General features: G+C 40.0%; 2 protein-coding genes across 3 annotated transcripts; one reads left to right on the forward strand and one right to left on the reverse strand.

The window, feature by feature from the left end:
• Window positions 1–7,732, reverse strand: alg10.S (ALG10, alpha-1,2-glucosyltransferase S homeolog). The gene is made up of 4 exons (XM_018254221.2): window positions 7,594–7,732; window positions 5,708–5,899; window positions 4,463–4,660; window positions 1–3,461 (listed from the first exon to the last, which is right to left on the reverse strand). The coding sequence occupies exons 2-4, from the start codon at window positions 5,870–5,872 to the stop codon at window positions 2,415–2,417; spliced, it is 1,410 nt and encodes a 469-aa protein (XP_018109710.1). The 5' UTR covers window positions 5,873–5,899; window positions 7,594–7,732; the 3' UTR covers window positions 1–2,414.
• Window positions 7,692–24,817, forward strand: tprkb.S (TP53RK binding protein S homeolog). 2 transcript variants are annotated; one of them, NM_001086153.1, is given in 5 exon segments: window positions 7,692–7,749; window positions 8,818–8,983; window positions 9,843–9,965; window positions 23,601–23,777; window positions 24,321–24,817. In NM_001086153.1, coding segments are annotated over 4 exon segments (528 nt in total). In that variant the 5' UTR covers window positions 7,692–7,749; window positions 8,818–8,842; the 3' UTR covers window positions 24,408–24,817.

Below are 24,817 nucleotides of genomic sequence, written 5' to 3' on the forward strand. Positions count from 1 at the left end.
TGAAAACAAAAAGATTTTATTTCAAAATATACATTTGTATGTTTCACCAGTTCAGCACAGTGAAAAGAAAATAGGGATTTATCACCAATAATTGACATAAAAAGAATAATTCCATCATTGAAAGGAATGTCACCGGAACAAAGACGGTTAAAGGCTGCTATCTAGTGGCCCATATTATTATAGGAATTTAAGTAACCTAACAGAACATGTCCTATCACATTCAAAAACTTCACATAACACCTCACATAACCATAAAAGCAGCTACTCTTACTGAAGTGCAAAGAGTTATCTTTTATGTAGTTGCATCAGCAATGATTGCCTCAGTCCAGAAGGCTACAGAATTGATTCATGTGCTTCTTTAAATTATTTAAATTAAACTGTTTTGGACTGGGAAAATGCTCATATTAATACTTAAATGCCAAGAGATGTTTAGGAAGAAGGATCTCAAGAGATGAGGTGTACTTGATCCAAACCAAGATATTTGTAATCCTTATTTAGAGAAAAGCAAGCCATTATTTCATATTTACATGTTTTTATAGTAAACATAAGGTATGGAGATCCAAATTATGTAAAGATTCCTTATCTGTAAAAACCCCAGGTCCCAAGCATTCTGGAGAACAGGTCCCACACCTGTACATAAAATTGCATTCACTTAGTACAGTTAAAGTAGAATTCAACTGGAAAACCCTACCCCGCCCCCTACTCTACGTAGAACCCCCTCCCTCCTCCCCCACAGCCTAGCTACCCCCAGGGAAATTCCCCTAACTTTTTACTTACCCCTCGGCGCAGATTCAGGGATCGCAGGTCCCTGCAGCCATCTTTCGGGATGACTGAGACCAGCACATGCAGTTGGAGCAATTCACCAGTTTGCGACAACTGTGCATGCACCGAAATGAACGGAAATTGCTGAATCGCCGGAAAAAGACACTTAGACCCAAAAGATGGCTGCGGTGAACTGGGATCCCTGAATCTGCAACGAGGGGTAAGTTTAAGGACATTTCCCTGTTGTAGCAGCTAGGCTGGGGAGGAGCAGGGAGGGGGGGTCCAAGTAGGGTAGGGTGTTTTTTAGTTACGGGTTGAATTCTCCTTTAAACAGAGATGCTAGGCAATGTAACAGTTAGGGGCCTACTTCTTAAGCTTTTTCTGGTCATGTTTTTAAGGGAAAAAAAGCAGAATTTTTTGAGGGGAAAAAACGGGAATTTTTTTCGAGATTCATTATGATCCAAAGCTGATAAAAATCCCAAAATACTAATATATCTAAAACCTGTCGAAGTCATGTAAAAGTAAGTGACAGATGTGCCTTGTTTTTTGCCTTCATGATTTTCTAGGGTTTTGGGATGTTTGACGATGGTTTTTGTTCAAAAATAAAAAAAAGTGTGGTTTACAGACGACAAGTGAAAAAAGTTAAACGTTTCGAATTGTCGCATGATTTTGTTGCGACTTTTCCCACGCATACTATTTTAATTTTTTAGTAAAATAAGCCAAATCGTGGTTGGGAGTTAGGTTGAATTTTTATTTTTTAAAATAATGAGAAAAATTGGAGTCTTAATAAATACCCCTATTAGCATATGCCCTGCTTCTCTCTCCCTGCATTTTATATAAGTTTCAGTGTTTAGCTTCACTGACCGGCAAAAGCATGCAAAAAACCTGCAGTGCATGGGAGCCTCATAGCACAGCTTGTTGCTGGCAGACAATGTACCAAAACAGGGTAACATGGGACTGTACCCACAAGGCAGTGTTTGGCTGTGCCTCTTGTCCTGTGAAAAGTTAAACGTTCTGCTGGCTCTCCTGAGCTGCCAAAGAAAGTAGACAGCGATTCATGAATTGTACTTGTTTACTAATGAAATATTTCAGTGGAGCACAGAGATGGCAGCAGCTCTCATGTATATTGATAAATACATGTGTATGCATAAGCAAGGCATTCTAAATAGACAATAGAACAGGACCTATACCCATAAGTTTAAAGGAAATTTAACATTTCAAACTAAATGAATGTGCAATTGATCAGAGTGCTACTATATGCACTTTTGAAGTTTCCTTAATTACCCTGGGCCCCAGGAGATCTCCCAGATAGACCTAAAGGGGACCCTCTACTGGACATGAGAAAAGTTGTCTGAGGTCCTGATATCTTCCCTAAAGAGAGCAACATCAGAAAAAATTGTCTCTCTTTATGATCAATTTTACATGAATTTATTATAAAGGTTTCTTAACTGAACATGAATAGAAAAGGGAAGTGAGCAACAGTATTCATTAACCCTTTAGCCACTGCATTATGCACAAAAAATTAGAGGCCTCTATTCCCAATCCATCTTATTTATGCAGTTTGAAATTACTGGCCATGCAGCATGTCAGAATGGAGTGAAAAGAAAGCTTCAGAACTTTTAATGCAATAGTTGTAGGAATGGTCCATTGGTTTACCACATAAATCTCTGAACTTGATCACTATCAGGCCACTGGAAAGTTTTATGTAGAAATAAGTAAAAAGAAAATATGTTCACCGCCACATACAGTGCTAGCTCGAAGAGGATCTTAGATACTGAAGGAATGGGTATATTTAGCCTAAAGATAAGGTATGGCACAATAAAATAACGAAACTCTAGCAATTTTTGAGGGACTACAGCAGCCAGCAAACAGGAGTAAAACATTACTAACCAGAAAACTGACTTGCCCTTCAAACTGTCTGCAAGACTCCATGCAGCAAAGAGATAGCCTGGAACTAACAAGTATTTTACCAACTCATGTCGCTGGAAGATTTTCCTCCATACATAGAAAGTGTAGTGGCGGTTATCGGCTAGCAAATATTTATGGACATGGGTGAATTTCCAAATTAGAATTACTGAGATGCCAGCTAATGCCATATAAATAAGAGGTCGCTTCAAAACAGATTTAATGAAGTCCTTTAGCTTTTGGGGAGAAAAGAGATGAGAAAATGAAAAAATAAGTGTAAAAGCAAAAAAATAGAAAAGCTGTGGGAAGTTTAAGCAGGCCTCATGACTTGTTTTATCTCCAACAACTATTCCACCATTAAATGCCAGAAAAGCAAAAAACCCAAGAACTAACGTGATATATGGCCATGTTAGTTGGACAAGTATGATAATATTCCTCACAGACAAGCAGTACTGGAAAAGAAACACTAATGCTTCCATTGCTTCAGAAAATGATCCCCTCGCAGAAGGCTTTTCATCTTGTTTCTTGAGTTGAGTTTTCCATGCTTCTGTTAGTTTTTCTGAAATGACATTTCCAGCACAGAATATAATCCATATGATGTTTGTCTGACGAAAAAAGAAAGCACACAGACCCAAGAGACCTGCGCATTTATGGTTCCCATACAGGCACATTAAGTATGCAAAGAGAACAAAAAAGGTCGATCCGGTGTCTGTATAGTAGAGAAATGTGAAAAAATAGAAAGTTGGAAAAACATATAAAGTCAGGGTGGACAAGATTTTTTTGAGGCTTGATACCTGGGGCAGAAGATAAAAATGAATGAAATTGTTAATTTTGATCAAATTTGGTTAAAAACAAAAACATTGTTTCTGGTTGAAATACAATTAAACATGAATGCATGTGGCCCTGCAGCTTTTGTCCAGTATTCTTAGCTAGCCTTTCTTCCCCAAGGCTAATGTTAAAATGTAGCATTTTTATGCCAGCAGAGAGAAGTCCATGACCATAGTTCCCAATGACTTCTCTGATTTCTTTAAGTGGAAAAGCAAACACACTGAAGTTATTTGGAGCTTACAAGTGCATTTTAACAACAAATGCACTTTAATTATTGTATTTAAAGTAAATTACGAATAAGATATTTAACAAACGTGTTCTACCCCTTGAAAGGAGAAGCCTTCTGTTTGAGAAAAACAAAATAAAAAAAGAGAACTAGATTTATTTTAATTCCTTTCTTCTAGAAAAAAACTCAAGTGCTTAAGTGCTACATAAAACAATGACTTTGTCAATGAAAACATTGTTTCCTTGTGATAATTGGGATCCTATTAAAGGATAAGTAGACCTTTTAAAATAAGTGAATGTATCATTGATTATCTTGCTATTCTAAGCAATTTGAAATTTACATTCAGAATTTTTTTAAAATTTCTAAAGATATTTTGGGATAAATGTACCGTGAATGAATTAATTAAGTTACACCACCACCTGCTGGTCAGTTTCGGACCATGAAGTAGTCGAGGAAGTTGTCAGGAGAAAGAAAGAGGGCTGGTCTGATGTTCTTAAGATTAGGAAAGATGTGAAAAAGGTATCCGACGTTTCAAATGTTTTTCTTTACCAGAAGAACATCAGAACAGCCCTCTTTCTTCACTTCCTTAACTACGTCATGGTCCGAAACTGACCAGCAGGTGGCACTCATCACTCTCATCAATTTTACATTCACTTATTTTAAAGGTTTACTTATCCTTTAATTCATTTTGGCTACATAAAAGGCTTCTAGCATCAAAGTTTAGAAGTATTTAAAGCTTACCTTGGTTTTGCAGTTTATCTTGCAAAGAATTAAATAGAGCACATATAAATTGCCTAAGTTGAAAAGAAGGTTAACGAAGCGCAGCATCCCACAAGAGCAAACCACATTTTCACTCCATCCAAGCAGCCAAGCAGCTGGTTTGACCATGCCAACAGAAGCTAGGTATAAGCCAGGAAGGGTTGTGATCATTGGATCCCACTGAAAACAAATACATGTATTAAGTCAGAATTGCAAGAACATTTATATGACCATTGCATTTTAATATAATAAAACACAAATGCCTAAAGAATAGCAAGGTAATCAAAATAAACAATAATACTGGGAAACATCATTCCTCCTTATCTTAGACAAGATTTGCGAGAGTTACACCCTCTACACTGTGCATTTTCCTTTTAAATATATGGTCCCCTATTTTCTTCCAGCCAAATAATTACCCTGAGAGTTTTCACATAAAAGAGCTGTGCAGGATGTCTCTTTACATATATGCAGAGGGCTATGAAGGGGTGTTTCTGCGGTAGGAGCTATCTTGAGGCGCCTCCTTTAATGTTGCCCCCATCACCCACTCATGTTTTCTGCGTGGGGATGCTGGGGAAGAGGCAACCCTGGTACAGAGAGTGCAATTGCTCTCTCTTGCACTAGTAAAGCCGAATTTCTGGTTTAAAAAGCTTGGCTTTTAAAGGTACCAGGACTGGCTTTTTGCCACCTATAGTAACCTATTTGGCGCTGCGCCCCTGAGGCTATGGGCTGCAATCAGCATCTGAATGATGAAGGATTGACCATGATCAATGTTTATGGAATAACATATGTATGTATGTATATATATATATATATATATATATTTTTATTATTTTCATAGTGAAAACAAATGCAAATTTAAGCAACTTTCTTATATATTAATTGCACATTTTCTATAGTTTTAAAGGTATTTGCAAATGGAATTCCTATTACAAGCAGCACCAGACCCAGGGAAAAGAAAAGGGAAAAAAGACAAAAAAAACTAACATACACTGGAAAGTTGCTCAGAACAGCACTTTATTTCATTGTACAAAAAAAAAAATTGGGGCTGTGAAAACCATTTAAAGAAGCTTTTACAACTCCAAACTAATGTTACTGCTGCAAACATTCATTGTATGACATAACCACTAGTTAAGGTCATATTTTTCATGCATTATTATAGATATGGTAATTACTGGAAAGCCATGAATAGACAATAGCTAAAATGAATACCATAGTCAATGGTGATACCTGGTTAAAGTGGCCTTGGCAATAAAGTTGTGCTTGGGGGATGTGAAAGATCTCATCCATGTAAGGATCCTTCTGTTGATGGGTTATTTTGGTGAAAAGTAAGCTGGAGAGCAGAAAGCAGCCGCTTAACAGGCCTGAGAAGTAGTAACCTTCCAGCTTGTCCATATTTCATTTGTGAAAAGTGTATATAGTCTGTAAAGAAAATAGCAAGACATTGAAATTAGCAAAATAAACAAACAATCTGTTTAACCACTTTGTTCATTTCTGTTTTTTTTTTAAAAAAGAAATGAAAGTGAAGAGGAGAGGCTTCCAGTGGTGCTTGAAAGTTTGTGAACCCTTTAAAACTTGAACGTGACCTAAAACATCATCTGATTTTCAAGTTTTACAAGTCCTACAAGTAGATGAAGAAAATGTAGTTAAATGAATGAAACACAAATTATCATATTTGATCATGTATTTATTGAGAAAAAAAATCTGATAACACATCTGCATGTGGAAAAAGTGAATCAGTATTCACTTATTTTCACTAAGTATTTGGTGTGACCCCCTTGCAAAAACTGCACGGTTACGGTAATTGTTGATCACTCCTGCACATCAACTTGAAGGAATTTTAGCCCATTTCTCCATACAGAACAACCTCATTTGTTTAGATGTTGGTGGGTTTCCTCACGTGAACCGCTCGCTTTAGGTCTTCCCACAACATTTTAATTGGATTAAGATCAGGACTTTGAAATGTCCAAAACTTGAACTTTCAAATTCACTTAATTCGTATTATTCTTCTTTAACTATTCTTTGGTATAATGCCTTGTGTGTTTAGAATCTTGCTGTATGACTCACTGTTCTTGAAATTCAGTTCACAGACAGATATCTTGACATTTTTATTTAGAATTCTCTGGTATAATTCATAATTCATTCTTCCATCAATAAAGGCACGCCGTCCAGATTAAGCAAAACAGGCCCAAACCAGAACACTCCCACCGCCATATTTCACAGATGGGATTAGGTTCTTATGCTGGAATGCAGTGTTTTTCTTTCTCCAAATGCAACGCTCCTCATTTAAGACAAAAAGTTTTATTTTAGCCTCATCCGTCCACAAAAAAATATTCCGGTGATCCTTCTGGTATTTTCACATGATCTTTAGCAAACTGTAGACAGTCAGCAATATTTTTTGGAGAGAGCAGTGGCTTCTTTCTCCCTGCTATACACTTCACTGCTGTTCAGTGTTCTCCTGATGGTGGGTGGTGGACTCATGAAAATCAACATTCACCAATGTGAAACATGCCTTCAGTTGCTTAGAAGTTGCCCTGGGTTCCTTTGTAACCTCATGGTCTATTATATGTCTAGCAGTTGGAGTTATCTTTGATGGTCTTCATTTGTTATTTTCTATCATTTTTTAAATTATTTGCCTTTTTTCTTTTGACTCTTTCCAACTTTCAAATGGGGGTCACTCACCCCATTTAGAAAAAAAAAGTCTCAGTAAGGCGACACATTTATTGTTATTGCTCACCTTTGTATACAGACCCTCTCCTATTCATTTTCCAGTCTCTTATTCAAATCAATGCATGGTTGCTAGGGAATTTGGACCCTAGCAACCAGATGGCTGAAATTGTAAACTGGAGAGCTGCTGAATAAATTGCCAAATAACTAAAACACAAATAATAAAAAATGAAAACCAATTGCAAATTGTCTCAGAATTACACTCTCTACATCATACCAACAGTTAATTTTAAACACCTTTAAAACAACGTCCTTCTGCTTTATTGTTTTTAAAAGTCAGAACCACCAATGCAGTGTAGTAGATATACACCATACTGTTGTGGTAGGAGTATAAACCCTTTACTGTATAGCAATGCCGCACACCTGCCCGTACCTACACACTGACTCACCAAGCATTTCCTGTTTCCTGCGCTGAGCATCAGACTTCTGCACGGCAGCCTATCAAGCACTCACTCATACGCGCCACGGACTTCATCCGGAAGTGTGCTGCACGCATAGAAGATCGACTGGAAACAAAGTATCGTGCGACGTTCTGTGGATTTCCAGTGAGTCTTTCAAGAGTGATAGTAGAGTAGACTATTGAGCGACTGCTGTTAATTTAGGGTTGTCTTAACCCAGTTGTGTTACACAGTAATACAGCGAGGGGAAGACTTTACGTGCGAACGCATTGGTAATATTTACCGACAGCGATTCGTCATCCAAATCAGTTCCCGTCCCCAGTACGGTTTACAGTCTAAGGGCTCTGTCACAGTCACACATACTAAGACTTCTTGTATTCATTTGTGGTCTATAAGTTACTTTATACACGAAATAAACACTGTAGTTATTGTGCCATGTGTTCTAGAAGGTATACACGAAATGTGTATTATATGTTATGTTATGTGGGGTATTTTACATGAAACTGGTACTTTTTTTATCCTGTAATGTACTTAGGGGCATGGAATTGGCTGTGCAATTGCTGCTAGTGGATATGTATATAATAGGTCAGACAGTGGGACAGTTCTGCTGTATAGAATCATGGCAGTCAGAGAATACACTAGGGTGGCTGTTTAATGCTTAGAATATATAGAATAAGGGTCTCAAAGTCTGTATATAATAACTCACCACATTTGGGAAGTGGCCCAGGTGCACTGCCCTGGGCCAGGGAGCGGACAAGCGAAAATTATTTGGAGCAGGCACTCCAGAAAGGTAAACTTCCACAAGGCAAAGTTTTTGAAGTCGTTTATTGTGTCCACAGCCTTATGCGTTTCGTGTTAACAAACACTTAATCATAGGCTGTGTAATGCTGATTAAAATTATTTACCCTTGACAAAGGGTGTTAATTGCAGTATAAAATGGCAAATTTCTAAAGGTGTGTGTTTTCTTTCACTCCACCCAATTCCCATAATCAACACTTGTCGTTTTACAAATTATTTCTATGGTGTAACCCATTCAAATCAGAAAATTAAGATGGCAAGTCAATTCTAGTGTAAAAAAAAGCAATGGTGGATGACACTAATTCAATAACAATTTCTACACGGAGTCTGAACACTCTTGTTTACTAACTGTAAAATGCTAAAAAAAAATTCCTGCTTTGGCTATAGATATTGTATTCCGTTTCTCTCTCTCTGCAGAGCAAATGAACATCATTTCTTCACAATGACTGAAACATATGAATTGGAATTATTTCCTGAGTGGAAAGTGACACTGTTATTGTTTAAAAATGTACACAATCCAGCAGATTTAAGAAGAAAAGCAATTGATGGATCTATTGATGGTACTTTGCTAAACCCAGCAATGGTAATCATGTTTAGTATGTGTACCTGTTATTTGGCAGCAGTAAAAATGCTGTGTTCTGTAAACAGATTCCTTTGGGGAAATGTTTCAAATCAAATACTGCAGCTGATTTACTCCTGCTATGCAGACTGTATATTATCTTGCGCATCAGGAAAAACCTGATTTGCGGTACAGTTATGGGATCTGTTATCTGGAAACCCATTATCCAGAAAGCTCCAAATTACAGAAGGGCCATCTCCCATGGACTCCCATTTTATTTCCTTTTTCTCTGTAATAACCAAACAGTAACTTGTACTTGAGCCAAACAAGATATAATGAATCCTTATTGGAAGCAGAACCAGCCTATAAATGATTTTATAGTAGACTTAAGATATGAAGATCCAAATTACAGAAATATCCATTATACAGAAAGCCCCAGGTCCCAAGCATTCTGGATAACAGGTCCCATACCTGTATATACATTCACTGTAGTAGCTTCTGTAAACACGAGTTCTGGGTTACTTGTTTACTATGGTAGCTTATTGCATGGTACCAGTTCTTGTTTACTGTGTTTATTGCAATATAAATTCCTGTACTTTGCATATCCTTATATCTCTTGTCCTATTTCACCATATCCTACTTCACTAAATTCTACAGGCTTCTACCTAAATTATAGTGTAATTAGAATTAGTGTAAGAAAGTTCATGACTAGTGAAAATCACAGCTTCTTAAATCAGTTAAAAAATAATAAATTCCCTTGATAAAACACTTCATTTATAGCTCTGTTTTCTTCAAGCAATACATATTTATTTTATGCTTAGGATCTAATGTGTAATATAAGTAATAAACAAGCAAATATCAATAAACACATTTTTTCCTGTAGATTGTTGATCCATTTCAAATTCTTGTAGCAGTAAACAAAGCAATCCATCTGCAGATGCTGGGAAAAATGAAAACAAGAACCCTTAATTCAGAGATTCTCTTCAACCTATCTCCTACAAATAATGTAAGTATAGCTATATAAATCATGTTTTGCAGTCATTTAAAGGAACAGTAACACCAAAAAATGAAAGTGTTTTAAAGTAATGAAAATATCATGTAGTGTTGCCCTGCACTGGTAAAATCTGTTTGCTTCAGAAACACTGCTACAGTTCATATAAACAAGCTGCTGTGGAGCAATGGCGGAAATTGAAAAACGGCTATATGGCACAGGTTAACTAATGGATAACAGATAACACCATTAGACAGACAGAGCTTATTTGCTATCTGTTGTGTGACCTGAGCCTTTTCTCCTTTGAATGGCTGCCTCCATTGCTATACAGCAGCTTATTTATATAAACAATAGTATTGTATCTTAAGCAAACACGGCAGTTTTACCAGTGCAGTGCAACACTGCATTATATTGTCATTACTTTAAAACACTATTATTTTTTGATGTTACTGTTCCTTTAAGCCAAATATAACACAGTTTGGGGATACAAGTCATTCTTTAGAGCTGACTGAGGGGAATGATTTTTTATTGATGCTTTATTAAAGTAGTGATGTTTCAGTGCAACACACAAACCTTCATCAGACTGAATATGTAAAGTCATGCACACTACAGCAAGGTTTTAATGAGGGGAACAATCAGTGGGGTACATTGCTTTTTTAGGTGCTAATGTGTACAAATGCATTCCCACCAGACATTGCCACATTCCGGTTACCTTCTCACCATACCTTACCGCTCCTAGTTGTTGGCATTATGAGAGGTGACTCCATTCCCTGACCAGGCTACTTCTGCAAAACTACAATCTCATTCTCTCCTGTCCTGTTGCTTTAGGTCTGGTACAACCCAAGATAGGTTTCCTAAGCAGTCTTCCTAGTTTAGAGCAGTCTTAACTCAAAGCATGCAGATTAGGATTTTTGGACAGTCCTCCTGCAAACAAGTCAGGATCAGGTTTATAGGATTAAAACTTTGGGTCTCCAAGTTGATCATGGGATTTCCAAACGACTGCAATTCCATGTCTTTTGGGAAAGAATGCCCCTGAATGATCAATCCACTGCTTTGGATACTGTTGACTCTATCCCATATGTTTTTTTTGTACTATAGCTGCTTCCTGGTCCTCTTCATAATTTTCTAACCAATTTTTCTCCCTCTGTCTTTAATACTATCCAAAAAGGTAATTTTATTACCAAGGTTCAGTACCAATAAAATCATTAAAATGATTTGTATTGTGCTAAAAAGTCAGTTTTTAATTTCAGCACCACTCATAAGGGGCCACGAACTAACGATCGTGCAGTTTGGTCAGAAATTACCAAATTGAACGAAATAACCCTTCCCTGTTTGTGTAGCAAATATGAGAAAACGTATCTTCACCTCTCTTTTCTTACTCGCTACTTACTGTCCTAAATTTGCACATAGATTCAGGCAGTCTGGAGGTAAAAATGTTTCACACCAAAGCAAAATCTCTCAGATCTCTCAGCCTGAAATTATCTTCCACAGTGCCTGGAACCGAAGTGTGAAACTTTTACAGGTTTATGGCTGTTGATACTATGACAGCAGGTCTGACAGCAGCCAGTATCGTATGGGCCTTTATTTGCACTTAAAGAATCATTGTGGACATTCACTACTCATGTTGAGAGAAAGTGACTGAGAATGTGAAAACAAGTATTCAGGAAACTACGTCAGAATCCAGTCGCTTGAGGGGTCTTCACAGGGTGAAAAAAAGTGTGTGGGCAAATAATGTTTTAATAACAATGTTTTATTTTAACCCTTTAAGTGCCAGCAGAATTGACCAATTTGGTTACGCGAAATGCCAGACGTTTTTGAAACATTCTGTGCTCTCTCACTTTAGGGGCATTTTCTGAGGGGAAACCTATAGTTCAGCTAGGAAAACTATACATTGTTTTTTTCGGGAGAAACTGAGCTTTCTAAATCTGCCTGAGTTTTCTTGTATTTCCACCTCTGCAAAAAGATTTATAGTGCTAAATACAAAAAAAAAATGAAAAATTCCTATTTTTCACAATATATGAACTTATACCTGAAAAATATTTAATTTTACGCATGAAAATCCAACTGATTTGGAAAGCCTCATGTCTCTTGAACATGCCAATACCAAATATGTATAGTTTTAGGAAGATTTAGGACATCTGTACAGCAAAAACTACCGGCAGTATATTCCCGAATTTTGAAAGCAGAAGGCAGAAAACGGCATACTTTTGATTCCAAGGCCACAAAATCCTGAAACAGTATGTTTACCCCAGAAGACCATATATTTTTGGAAAGTACACATTCTGCCGATTCCAAAATGGGTAACTGTGTCTCTCTACTCCTAACTACCAAACATCAAAGCTTGTCTGAACGTAGCGTTTTTTATCAAAATGTATCAAAATTTTGAAAAATCACTTCAAAGGTTTTATTTTGCTGCTCCGCATATCACACACTATATTAGATACCAAGAAAAAGCACCCTGAATATGATTGCCAGGGGTCCACTGAACAGTTTGATCCCCATTGTGCATAGGATTACCAAAGTACCTGGCATTTAGAGACCCCAATATGAAGTTAGCACATCCAAATTGTCCAGGACTTTACTTCAGCTACTGAAAAATCAAAACACTGACTGCATTTTTTGTGGGGTAAAAACACCGAAATATACGTTTACCCCCCAAAACCATATATTTTTGGAAAGTACACATTCTACCGAATCTAAAATGAGTACCCATGCCTTTCTGCTCCAAACTACTGAGTCGCAAGGCTTTCCCAAAATTGTCAGTTTTGGTGAAATATCTGAAAATTTCCTAAAAGCTTCAACTTCCCAGCACCATATCACCCATGTATCATTACATACCAAGAAAAAGCACCCTAAATATGATTGCCAGGGTTCCTCCAAACAGTTTGGTAGCCATTGTTCATAGGTTTACCAAAGTATCTGGCATTTAGAGGCCCCAAAATGAAGTTAGCGCATACAAATAGTCCTGTGGGTAACTTCAGCTAATAAAAAATAAACACATTGACTGCATTTTTTGTGGGGTAAAAACACAGAAATATACGTTTACACCCCAAAACCATATATTTTTGGAAAGGACACATTCTACCGAATCTAAAATGGGTACCCATGCCTTTCTGCTCCAAACTACTGAGTCGCAAGGCCTTCCCAAAATTGTCAGTTTTGGTGAAATATCTGAAAATTGCATCAAAGCTTCAACTTCCTAGCACCATATCACCCATGTATCATTACGTATCAAGAAAAAGCACCCTAAATATGATTGTCAGGGTTCCTCCAAACAGTTTGGTGGCCATTGTTCATAGGTTTACCAAAGTATCTGGCATTTAGAGGCCCCCAAATGAAGTTAGTGCATACAAATAGTCCTGTGGGTAACTTCAGCTAATGAAAATTCAACACATTGACTGCATTTTTTGTGGGGTAAAAACACTGAAATATATGTTTACCCCCCAAAACCATATATTTTTGGAAAGGACACATTCTACCGAATCTAAAATGGGTACCCATGCCTTTCTGCTCCAAACTACTGAGTCGCAAGACCTTCCCAAAATTGTCGGTTTTGGTGAAATATCTGAAAATTGCCTCAAAGCTTCAACTTCCTAGCACCATATCACCCATGTATCATTACGTATCAAGAAAAAGCACCCTAAATATGATTGTCAGGGTTCCTCCAAACAGTTTGGTGTCCATTGTTCATAGGTTTACCAAAGTATCTGGCATTTAGAGGCCCCCAAATGAAGTTAGTGCATACAAATAGTCCTGTGGGTAACTTCAGCTAATGAAAATTCAACACATTGACTGCATTTTTGTGGGGTAAAAACACAGAAATATATGTTTACCCCCCAAAACCATATATTTTTGGAAAGTACACATTCTACCGAATCTAAAATGAGTACCCATGCCTTTCTGCTCCAAACTACTGAGTCGCAAGGCCTTCCCAAAATCGATGGTTTTGGTGAAATATCTGAAAATTGCCTCAAAGCTTCAACTTCCCAGCACCATATCACCCATGTATCATTACGTACCAAGAAAAAGCACCCTAAATATGATTGCCAGGGTTACTCCAAACAGTTTGGTGGCCATTGTTCATAGGTTTACCAAAGTATCTGGCATTTAGAGGCCCCAAAATGAAGTTAGCACATATAAATAGTCCTGTATGTAACTTCAGCTAATGAAAAATCAACACATTGACTGCATTTTTTGTGGGGTAAAAACACAGAAATATATGTTTACCCCCCAAAACCATATATTTTTGGAAAGTACACATTCTACCGAATCTAAAATGAGTACCCATGCCTTTCTGCTCCAAACTACTGAGTCGCAAGGCCTTCCCAAAATCGACGGTTTTGGTGAAATATCTGAAAATTGTCTCAAAGCTTCAACTTCCCAGCACCATATCACCCATGTATCATTACGTACCAAGAAAAAGCACCCTAAATATGATTGCCAGGGTTCCTCCAAACAGTTTGGTGGCCATTGTTCATAGGTTCACCAAAGTATCTTGCATTTAGAGGCCCCAAAATGAAGTTAGCGCATATAAATAGTCCTGTATGTAACTTCAGCTAATGAAAAATCAACACATTGACTGCATTTTTTGTGGGGTAAAAACACAGAAATATATGTTTACCCCCAAAACCATATATTTTTGGAAAGTACACATTCTACCGAATCTAAAATGAGTACCCATGCCTTTCTGCTCCAAACTACTGAGTCGCAAGGCCTTCCCAAAATCGACGGTTTTGGTGAAATATCTGAAAATTGTCTCAAAGCTTCAACTTCCCAGCACCATATCACCCATGTATCATTACGTACCAAGAAAAAGCACCCTAAATATGATTGCCAGGGTTCCTCCAAACAGTTTGGTGGCCATTGTTCATAGGTTTACCAAAGAATCTGGCATTTAGAGTCCCCGAAATGAAGTTATTAGCTGAAGTTACCCACAGGACTATTTATATGCACTAACTTCATTTTGGGGCCTCTAAATGCCAGATTCTTTGGTAAACCTATGAACAATGGCCACCAAACTGTTTGGAGGAACCCTGGCAATCATATTTAGGGTGCTTTTTCTTGGTACGTAATGATACATGGGTGATATGGTGCGGGAATTTGAAGCTTTGAGGCAATTTTTAGATATTTCACCAAAACCGACAATTTTGGGAAGGCCTTGCGACTCAGTAGTTTGGAGCAGAAAAGGGAAAATTGCGTCATACTTACCGTGATTTTCCTTTCCTAGGCCTCTCCATGTCAGTACTCACCGGGACTAGCCCCTCCCCTCATGCTCCGTCAGAAGAACCCTCCCACAAACAATAAAGGTGTCACTTACACTCTCGACGGTGTCTAGTAACAAGCTCCTTAATTAAATGTCTGGGAGGGCCGTACTGACATGGAGAGGCCTAGGAAAGGAAAATCACGGTAAGTATGACGCAATTTTCCCTTTTCCCTTGTCCTCTCCATGTCAGTACTCACCGGGATGTAGCAAGCTCCCCGGATCCATAGGGTGGGATAAATAACCACAGGCATTGAACTGCAAAAAACATTTATTGCTTTCCAGAAGCACATCTGAGAACACTGGCGCCAAACTGAGCGTTCCTGGATGAGGAGACATCCAGCTTGTAGTGTGAAAGAAAGGTATTGGATGATGACCATGAAGCCGCTCTGCAAATCACCTCCATTGGAGTCCCCGCTTCAGCCGCCCATGAAGCTGCTTGCCCCCTGGTAGAGTGAGCCCTAACGCTTGCTTGGTCCTGAGTGGTTTGAGACGAGTAAGCCTTCTTAATGACCAGCTTTATCCAACTGGAGATCGTGTAGGAAGAGGCTGCTTTCCCCTTATTCTTTCCCGCAGGGACAATAAAAAGACGGTCGCTATTTCGTATCTGAGATGTGGCCTCACAATAGGATCTTACCACCACTGCTACGTCTAATGCTCGAAGATCTTGGTCTTCTTCCTCATCTGGAAAGGATGGTAAAGATAACTCGTCTTTCAGATGGAAAGGAGATACCACCTTGGGTTTGAATGAAGCCGCAAATCTCAGGACTACTCTATCCTGAAAAAACACCGGACTGGTGTTGTCGTATAGAAGAGCCTGTAGTTCCCCTACCCTCTTGGCCGAGGTGATTGCCACCAGGAACACAGCTTTTAACGTCAGGAACCATAATGACATTTCTTCTGTAGGATGAAAGGGGTGTCTGGACAGCATCTGTAGTACCAAAGGTAGGTCCCATTGCGGGCAAGAAGGTCTCTTTGCTGGCAAGATTCTAACGGCTGCCTTGAAGAAGCGAACTACCAAAGGATGCTGGGACCAGCGTACTTCAGAGAAGGCAGATAAGGCTGAGACCTGAGTCCTCAGGGTGCTTATGCTCAAGCCCTTACTTAGACCTGACTGCAAAAACTCGAGCAATTCTCCAACCTTAATGGTTGCTGAAGGCATGCCTCTAGTTTCTCTCCACATCCTGAAACATTCCCAGGTTCTCCCATATCTGCTATTGGTAGAATCCTTTCTGGATTTTAGTAATGTGTTTACGACTTCTCCCGATAAACCATGAGCCTCTAGATTCTGCCGCTCAGTCGCCAAGCCGTCAGGGCCAATGGACCTGGGTCTGGATGGATGAATGTCCCTTGGACTAGGAGAGGTCCTGCACATGGAAGTTTCCATGGGGCATCCACTGTCATTTGTAGCAAACGAGGAAACCAGGGACGTCTCGGCCATGCCGGAGCTATGCATATGACCTCCGCCCTGTCCTCCCTGATCTTCTGAATCACTTTCCCGATCAGAGGAAGAGGAGGAAAGATATAAGCCAAAGGATGGATCCACTTCTGACAGAAGGCGTCTACTGCTAGTGCCTTGTGTTCTGGATCTCTTGAGTAGAACCTTTTGCATTTTGAGTTCCTTGAAGTAGCCATCAAATCTATTGTGGGATGACCCCAGCGTTGGACAATTATCCTGAAGATCCGGGAATGAAGTTCCCATTCGTGCCTTTCTAGCGTGTGTCTGCTCAGGAAGTCTGCTGTTTGGTTCTCTCTGCCTGGAATATAGACTGCTGAGAGATCCTCCAAGGTTTCTTCCGCAATTTGAAAAAGAGGCTCTACTTCTTGCATCAGTGAGATGCTTCTTGTGCCCCCCTGCTTTCTGATATAGGCTACTGTGGTCGTGTTGTCGGAACGAACCATTAGTCTTTGGCCTTGAAGTTGACCGCTGAAGAATCGACAGGCTGCGATTACCGCCCTGATCTCTAGCACATTTGAGGGCACGTCTGAGGATGGAATTAGCCATGAGCCTTGAGCTACTTGGTTTTCTAACTCTGCACCCCAGCCTATGCCTGATGCATCTGTGGTCAGGATGGACCATGGTTTCAGGAAGAGTCTGACTCCCCTGGCCAAATGTTGAGGGACCTGCCACCAGGAAAGAGCTTTCAACATTGAAGGTAACATTATGATTCTCTGATCCTGGGAAATCCCATCCCATTGATGAAGAAAAGGAAATTGAATTCCCCTCATCTTCCACTGGGCCCAAGGGACTAATCCTATGGATGAGGTCATCATCCCCAAGATCTTCGCCAATCTGATCGCTGGGACTCTGGGGAGTAATCCTAGTTCCCTTGCTTCCAGAGCTAAGGTTCGTTGTCTTTCTTCGGACAGGCTGATGGTACCTCTGCAGGAATCTATGATTGCTCCTAGGTACACTATTCTCTGAGTTGGGAGAAGTTGACTCTTTTGCCAGTTCAGATACCATCCGTGCCCCTGTAGAAAAGATATCACCTGTTCCCTGTGATCTATTAGTTGTTTCCTGGAGCCTGCCAGGAGGATTAGATCGTCCAGGTAATGGAAGATTCGGATCTTCTGCCATCTTAGAAGGGCTACCAGTACCACCAGTATCTTGGAGAAGACCCTCGGAGCTGTAGAGAGGCCAAAAGGAAGACATTGAAATTGGAAGTGAGCCTTTCCTACTGCAAATCGTAGAAACTGTTGATCCCGGATGGTGACCGGGACATGATGATATGCGTCGCGTATATCTAGGGAACACATCCAATCGCCTGGGCATAAGGCTTTCTTCACTGAGTCCAAGGACTCCATTCGGAAATGCTGCTTCCGTAAAGTCTTGTTTACTGATTTCAGGTCTAAGATCGGGCGCCAAGCTCCCGAGGCCTTCTTGACTAGGAAGAAGACTGAGTATACCCCAGACTTCTTTTCCTCTCTCGGAACCGGAATGATGACATTCTGTTGGGTCAAGGTATCGAGACACTGGAGAAGAGCCTTTCTTTTCTCTGGGTTCCTTGGAAGAGCTGACCGGTGAAAGACTGGTCGCGGAAGGATGGTGACAAACTCTAGACTGTAGCCCTCTTTGATCACCCTGCAAACCCAAGCATCGTCTGTGGACTGATCCCAGGCTTCCCAGAAGTGGCGGAGTCTTCCCCCCAACTGGAGACCCTGGGGACCACCACCTTCAGAACGGGCGACGGGCTGGACCTGAGGATTTTCCTCTGTAGCGCCTGAACAATCCAGACTGGCCCCCGCGCCAACTTGATGATTTGTCATCAGAGGTCTTATTCCGAAAGGAATATGAGTCTCCAGACGATTGTCTGGTCTTAGAAGGAAACTTGCCCTTTGAGGACTGTTTCTCTGGAAACCTTCTTCTTTTCCTTTGGGGAAGCAGCTGGCTCTTTCCACCAGAAGCCTTAGAAATTAGATCTTCCATTTTCTTTCCAAACAATGCCTGCCCCTGGAAGGGGAGGGTGCAAAGAGCAATTTTAGAAGTAGTGTCCGCCTCCCATGATCTGAGCCATAGAGCCCTTCTCGCTGAGACAGAGAGGGCTAATGATCTTGAGGCTAATCTAACCTGATCCACAGACGTGTTTATCAGGAAGGAAGAACCTAACTTTAGTTCCGTAAGGCCCTCTAGAATGTCGTTTCTGTCCTGGCCTTCTTTGATGGCAGACTCTATATTTGCTAGCCAAGTCTCAATGGCTTTAGCTACCGCAAGACTAGCCACCGCTGGCTTAAGAGACTCTCCTGCATTAAGATAGGCTCTTTTCAGGTCTGTCTCAAGTCTTTTATCCATGGGGTCGCGCAATGAGGCTTGATCATCAATGGGTAAGAGCGTATTCCTGGAAAGGTTTAGTACTGGGGCATCCACAACCGGGACGGAACAGAAGTCCTTGATGTCTTCTTCATTGAAGGGATATAACTTTGTAAATCGCTGTTGAGTTGGACTTCTTTTGGACAAGATCTCCCATTCTGATTTTATCAGATCTGCCACCTCTTGGTGTAGAGGAAAAACTTGCCCCTTCTTCCTTGCTGAGGGTAAGAACTGGGCAGTAGATGCCTCCTTCTCCTGGAGATTTAAGGCCAATCTCATGGCCCTAATCAATGGGGAAATCAGATTAAAGTCAAAGGAAGAATGTTCCTCTTCCGAATCCTCCTCTGAGGAAGAATCAAGCAATAGGTCTCCACAGGCATCCTCTTCTGGTAGATGAGCCTCTTTGGAAGCTTGGGTTGTGACAGCTGAGGCACCCGACAATTCCTGGGCTACAGCTTGTTTGATCCAGGCCCGTATATCTGAAGGCGGGATCGATGTGCCTGCTGCTTCTGTGAGACAGAGCTGGCATAGTCTTTTGCCCATTAGCGCTGGTTCAGAGCATCCCAGGCATTGACTGCTTGAGGCCTCCGTAGGGCTGGGGGATTCCTTTCGCCTAGCGGCCGGTTTCATGGTGCTAGGAGAAAACAGAGAGGCATATGGTTATTAATATCCCCACCTGCCCAGGTCCTACACAATGTAGTGCTTGCGTGGGCTTGATTTATCTTTTTTTTTTTTTTTTTTTTTTTTTTTTCTACCTCAGCAGGGGGGGGACTAGACTTCTGGGGGATGCGGCTTGGACCCAGCCAGGAAGGGACCTGCAGTAAAAAGAAAAATACGGTAGCTGTTAGGTGGGAATCTTTCCCTTGAGTCAGCCCCAATAACTACAGGTACCCCCTGGAGTCCGCTAACTAAGTCCTACCCGGAGGAGAACAGCAGTGGCAGAGAGCGGACGTGGCACAGACCTAGGACGCCAATTCAAACAAGGCGCGCCGCTTGTCCGCAACCCGGAAGAAAAGGATTTCCGGATCTGACGTCACCGCTCCGATGAACTCCTCCGATCGTGGAGCGCTAACTTCCGCATCCCCGCCTGCGTTCCAAAAACAAATGCGGCTGCCATGGGTCGCATGGGAGCCGGACGCTTTATGAGCAGGCCGGTAACCCAGGAAGCAGGGGAACGCCGAGTTCATAATTTTGAGGCAGACGGCGGGCGAAAAACCCTGACTCGCCAGGGAAAAGGCCGGTTCCAGGGACGCCTTATGGGCAGGTCCCAGCTAATCCCCCCCTAAAAGAAAAACGAGCTCCTAGAAAAGGAGCGGAGCAAAGGAGAAGAACCAAAAAGACACCGTCGAGAGTGTAAGTGACACCTTTATTGTTTGTGGGAGGGTTCTTCTGACGGAGCATGAGGGGAGGGGCTAGTCCCGGTGAGTACTGACATGGAGAGGACAAGGGAAAGGCATGGGTACCCATTTTAGATTCGGTAGAATGTGTACTTTCCAAAAATATATGGTTTTGGGGGGTAAACATATATTTCTGTGTTTTTACCCCACAAAAAATGCAGTCAATGTGTTGATTTAGCTGAAGTTACCTACAGGACTATTTATATGCGCTAACTTCATTTTGGGGCCTCTAAATGCAAGATACTTTGGTAAACCTATGAACAATGGCCACCAAACTGTTTGGAGGAACCCTGGCAATCATATTTAGGGTGCTTTTTCTTGGTACGTAATGATACATGGGTAATATGGTGCTGGGAAGTCGAAGCTTTGAGGCAATTTTCAGATATTTCACCAAAACCGTCAATTTTGGGAAGGCCTTGCGACTCAGTAGTTTGGAGCAGAAAGGCATGGGTACTCATTTTAGATTCGGTAGAATGTGTACTTTCCAAAAATATATGGTTTTGGGGGGTAAATATATATTTCTGTGTTTTTACCCCACAAAAATCTCCCAAATGAAAATAGTACATATGAATTTTCACATATGACACTCTGACTGCTACAATACAAGCACCTGGTATGTGCATTATGCACCATAAGACCCCCTAACAGTATAGAGACCCTAGAAAACCATATATTTTCTGAAAGCACACATTCAGACGAATCTAAAGCAAGTAATTACATCTTTCTACTGCAAACTACAAAACCACAAAGCAATGCTAAACATAACGCTTTTTATGGAATTTCTGAAAATAGTCACAAAGCTTGCATTTTACCCCATTATATACCCCACATTTTGTAACGTACCAGCAAAAGTCATCCTCAATATGAAAGCCAGGAGTGTACTGAACAGTGTGATGCCTGATATGAAAAGATTTACCAAACTAGGTGGCATACAGAGACGCCCAAATGAAAATAGTACATATGAATTTTCACATATGACACTCTGACTGCTACAATACAAGCACATGGTATGTGCATTATGCACCATAAGACCCCCTAACAGTATAGAGACCCTAGAAAACCATATATTTTCTGAAAGTACACATTCAGACGAATCTAAAGCAAGTAATTACATCTTTCTACTGCAAACTACAAAACCGCAAAGCAATGCTAAACATAATGCTTTTTATGGAATTTCTGAAAATAGTCACAAAGCTTGCATTTTACCCCATTATATACCCCACATTTTGTAACGTAGCAGCAAAAGTCATCCTAAATATGAAAGCAAGGAGTGTACTGAACAGTTTGGTGCCTGATATGAAAAGATTTACCAAACTAGGTGGCATACAGAGACGCCCAAATGAAGATAGTACATATGAATTTTCACATATGACGCTCTGACTGCTACAATACAAGCACATGGTATGCGCATTATGCACCGTAAGACCCCCTAAAAGTATGGAGACCCTAGAAACCCATATATTTTCTGAAATTACACATTAAGACGAATCTAAAGCAGGTAATTACATCTTTCTATTGTGAAACTACCAAACTGAAAAAGCAATTCTAAACATAACTCTTTTATGGAAATTCTGAAAATAGTCACAAAGCTTGCATTTTACCCCATTATATACCCCACATTTTGTAACGTACCAGCAAAAGTCATCCTAAATATGAAAGCCAGGAGTGTACTGAACAGTTTGATGCCTGATATGAAAAGATTTACCAAACTAGGTGGCATACAGAGACGTCCCAATGAAAATAGTACATATGAATTTTCACATATGACACTCTGACTGCTACAATACAACACCTGGTATGTGCATTATGCACCATAAGACCCCCTAACAGTATGGAGACCCTAGAAACCCATATATTTTCTGAAAGTACACATTCAGACGAATCTAAAGCAGGTAATTACAATTTTCTACTGCAAACTACAAAACCGCAAAGCAATGCTAAACATAACGCTTTTTATGGAAATTCTGAAAATAGTCACAAAGCTTGCATTTTACCCCATTATATACCCCACATTTTGTAACGTACCAGCAAAAGTCATCCTAAATATGAAAGCAAGGAGTGTACTGAACAGTTTGATGCCTGATATGAAAAGATTTACCAAACTATTTTGTACACAGAGACCTCCAAATGGTTATATAGCAGACAAAATTTCCAAGGTCAAAATGAAGTAACAAAAATCCCTAAAATCCAACAAAACCGCAAAAATCAATGCTTTTTTTTTTTTCGCCTACTGTAATCAGCAGTCAGAATCAATTTTTGATAATTTTAGCATGGCCAAATAGGTTTTACAGACAGAAAAAGGGGAACAACACCTTTGCAAAGCTGAAAATGTAATAAAATGGCAAAACATGCAATAAAATGTCTAAAAATGCACCAAAATCACCCAAATTGCAGTATAATCACCAAAATAACATACAAAAGGTATTGCGCAGTGCAATTAGCGAATACGCTATTCGCAATGGCAATAAAACAGTTTTTTCAGCAAAAAAAACAGACGATGCGATAAGAAAAAAAAAAAAAAAATACACAACAGTGCAAGTGTGTATGTGTGTGTGTACAACTGACCAATTGCATGTTGTGTGTGTGTGCAAGCGTGTGGGGGTGCTGTGAATGTGTGTGACCCCCCTGATCCCCCAAAAATGTATGTGATTGTGTGTAAGTGTGAATGTAAGTGTGTAATGGGAAAATAAGTGTGTGTTTGTGTGTGTTTCTGTGTGTGGATGGGCACTAACCTGGGGGAAGCAGGTCCAGATCGTTGTGCAGGGCTGGAGGAAGAAAATGCTGCATCACCCAGGAAGATCCGTTGAGAGGGGGCGGAGCTTCGGCTCAGGAAGTGAAAGCAGCAGCAGGACACGCAGTGTGCACGTGTCTGCTGCTGCATTTGGGGCCCCTGGGCGATCGCGCCTCAGGGGCCACTCGTTCCCGGCCCCTGCTCATTGCCTGGGGGCTGGGGAACGAAGAGGAACGGAGCAAGCGGCTTGAAAAGCCGCTCCTCCGTTCCCTAACCCTGAAATGCTGCAGAACGTAGAATCTACGTTCTGTGGCATTTCAAGTGCCATCCCCACAGAACGTAGATTCTACGTGGGGTGGCACTTAAAGGGTTAAGAAGTTAAGGAAATGAATGTGTGTAAACATAGTACAGCTAAATAAAGAAGTATAACAAAATAAATGTCTTTTCCATTTAGATTTCGGAAGCCTTTAAAAAATTTGGCCTGGCTGACAATGATTCTGAAGTTCTTGTTGTTTTGACTGGAGATGGGACTAAAACGCTAAAACCTCAAGAAATAATCTCTCAGATTGATGGCCAGCAGGTTCCTCTAACTGCACTGACAGAGTTCACAGACATTCAAAAAGTAAAAAAGGTATTGCTTTCTAGTTGCTTTCTGTTCTGAACATTTTATTTTTTTTAACAGGCTCAAACATACATAAGCTCAAACTGTACAGGTATGGGATCTCTTATCCAGACACCTGATATCCAGAAAGCACCAAATGACAGGATGTTAATTACCCAAAAAAAATGAGTAATTATTTTTTTCTCTGTAATAATAATACAGTACCCAATGGCAATTAAGCTGCATACATTTTTATTGCCAAAAAACAAACCCTTGTCCAAAAAGCCCATGGTCACAAGCATTAGATCTCATACCTGTACAAGTTTTTTAAAATATATTATTTTTTTATTCAAAGAAATGATTTAGAAGTTTGATGATGGACAACTGATGCTGGTTCACTTACAGGAGGCTTCTCCAGTTAGAAGCCTTTCTCATTGGTTGACACTTCATTCCCAGCCATTATGCCACTGTGCTGAAATAACATAAGTTTTTTATGTACACTTTACATCCATTATAAGGCCCGGTTATATGGTAATAAAAGTAGTATAAGTTTTCATGCCTTTTTTTCTACAGATGTACAAACTAACTGCACAAGAAGAGAAAATTAGCACTGCCCTTGAGGCTGTAGTCTGCAGAATGTCAACTAAAGATGTTTTGTAAAGAAGACCTGTTCTGAATAAATGTGTAGCCCACTGGCATTTGAAAATATTTGTGTCTCACAAGTTGTGTGATTACTTCTCTTTGTTAAAGGAAATGTTCACCGGCAGAACAGCACCTGTCAGAAAAAAATATTCACTTTTAAAGATACGCAGCCTATAAGAGTTTTAGCAATGGTGGTAAAGTATTATATGCTGTGTATCTTCAATACAGAAATAATAGTTTATTATTTAAAATAATAAAGATTTAGTTTTTATTCTTACAGGGCTGTATAAGCAAAATATTTTTACCTTTTGTATATTACTAATATTAAAATATTTTTAAGAAGTTGTGAAATGTATTATTGGTGTTTAGATCTGTATTATCTTCCTTTGCCTTGTTTCCTTGTAAAGTCTTAAAACTATAAAACTATA

This window comes from Xenopus laevis, chromosome 3S (genome assembly GCF_017654675.1).
Source record: "Xenopus laevis strain J_2021 chromosome 3S, Xenopus_laevis_v10.1, whole genome shotgun sequence".
Taxonomy (NCBI): Eukaryota; Metazoa; Chordata; class Amphibia; order Anura; family Pipidae; genus Xenopus; species Xenopus laevis.

Excerpts from the sequence above, each read along its gene's own strand:
- alg10.S (XM_018254221.2), bottom strand. The coding sequence starts at position 5,872 with ATGGACAAGCTGGAAGGTTACTACTTCTCAGGCCTGTTAAGCGGCTGC. Across the intron at positions 4,661-5,707 it reads GCCAAGGCCACTTTAACCAG|TGGGATCCAATGATCACAAC; the intron begins GTATCACCATTG and ends ATTTGTTTTCAG. Across the intron at positions 3,462-4,462 it reads AGATAAACTGCAAAACCAAG|GTATCAAGCCTCAAAAAAAT; the intron begins GTAAGCTTTAAA and ends CTTCTGCCCCAG.
- tprkb.S (XM_018254047.2), top strand. The coding sequence starts at position 8,843 with ATGACTGAAACATATGAATTGGAATTATTTCCTGAGTGGAAAGTGACA. Across the intron at positions 8,984-9,842 it reads CTTTGCTAAACCCAGCAATG|ATTGTTGATCCATTTCAAAT; the intron begins GTAATCATGTTT and ends TTTTTCCTGTAG. Across the intron at positions 23,778-24,320 it reads ACATTCAAAAAGTAAAAAAG|ATGTACAAACTAACTGCACA; the intron begins GTATTGCTTTCT and ends TTTTTTCTACAG.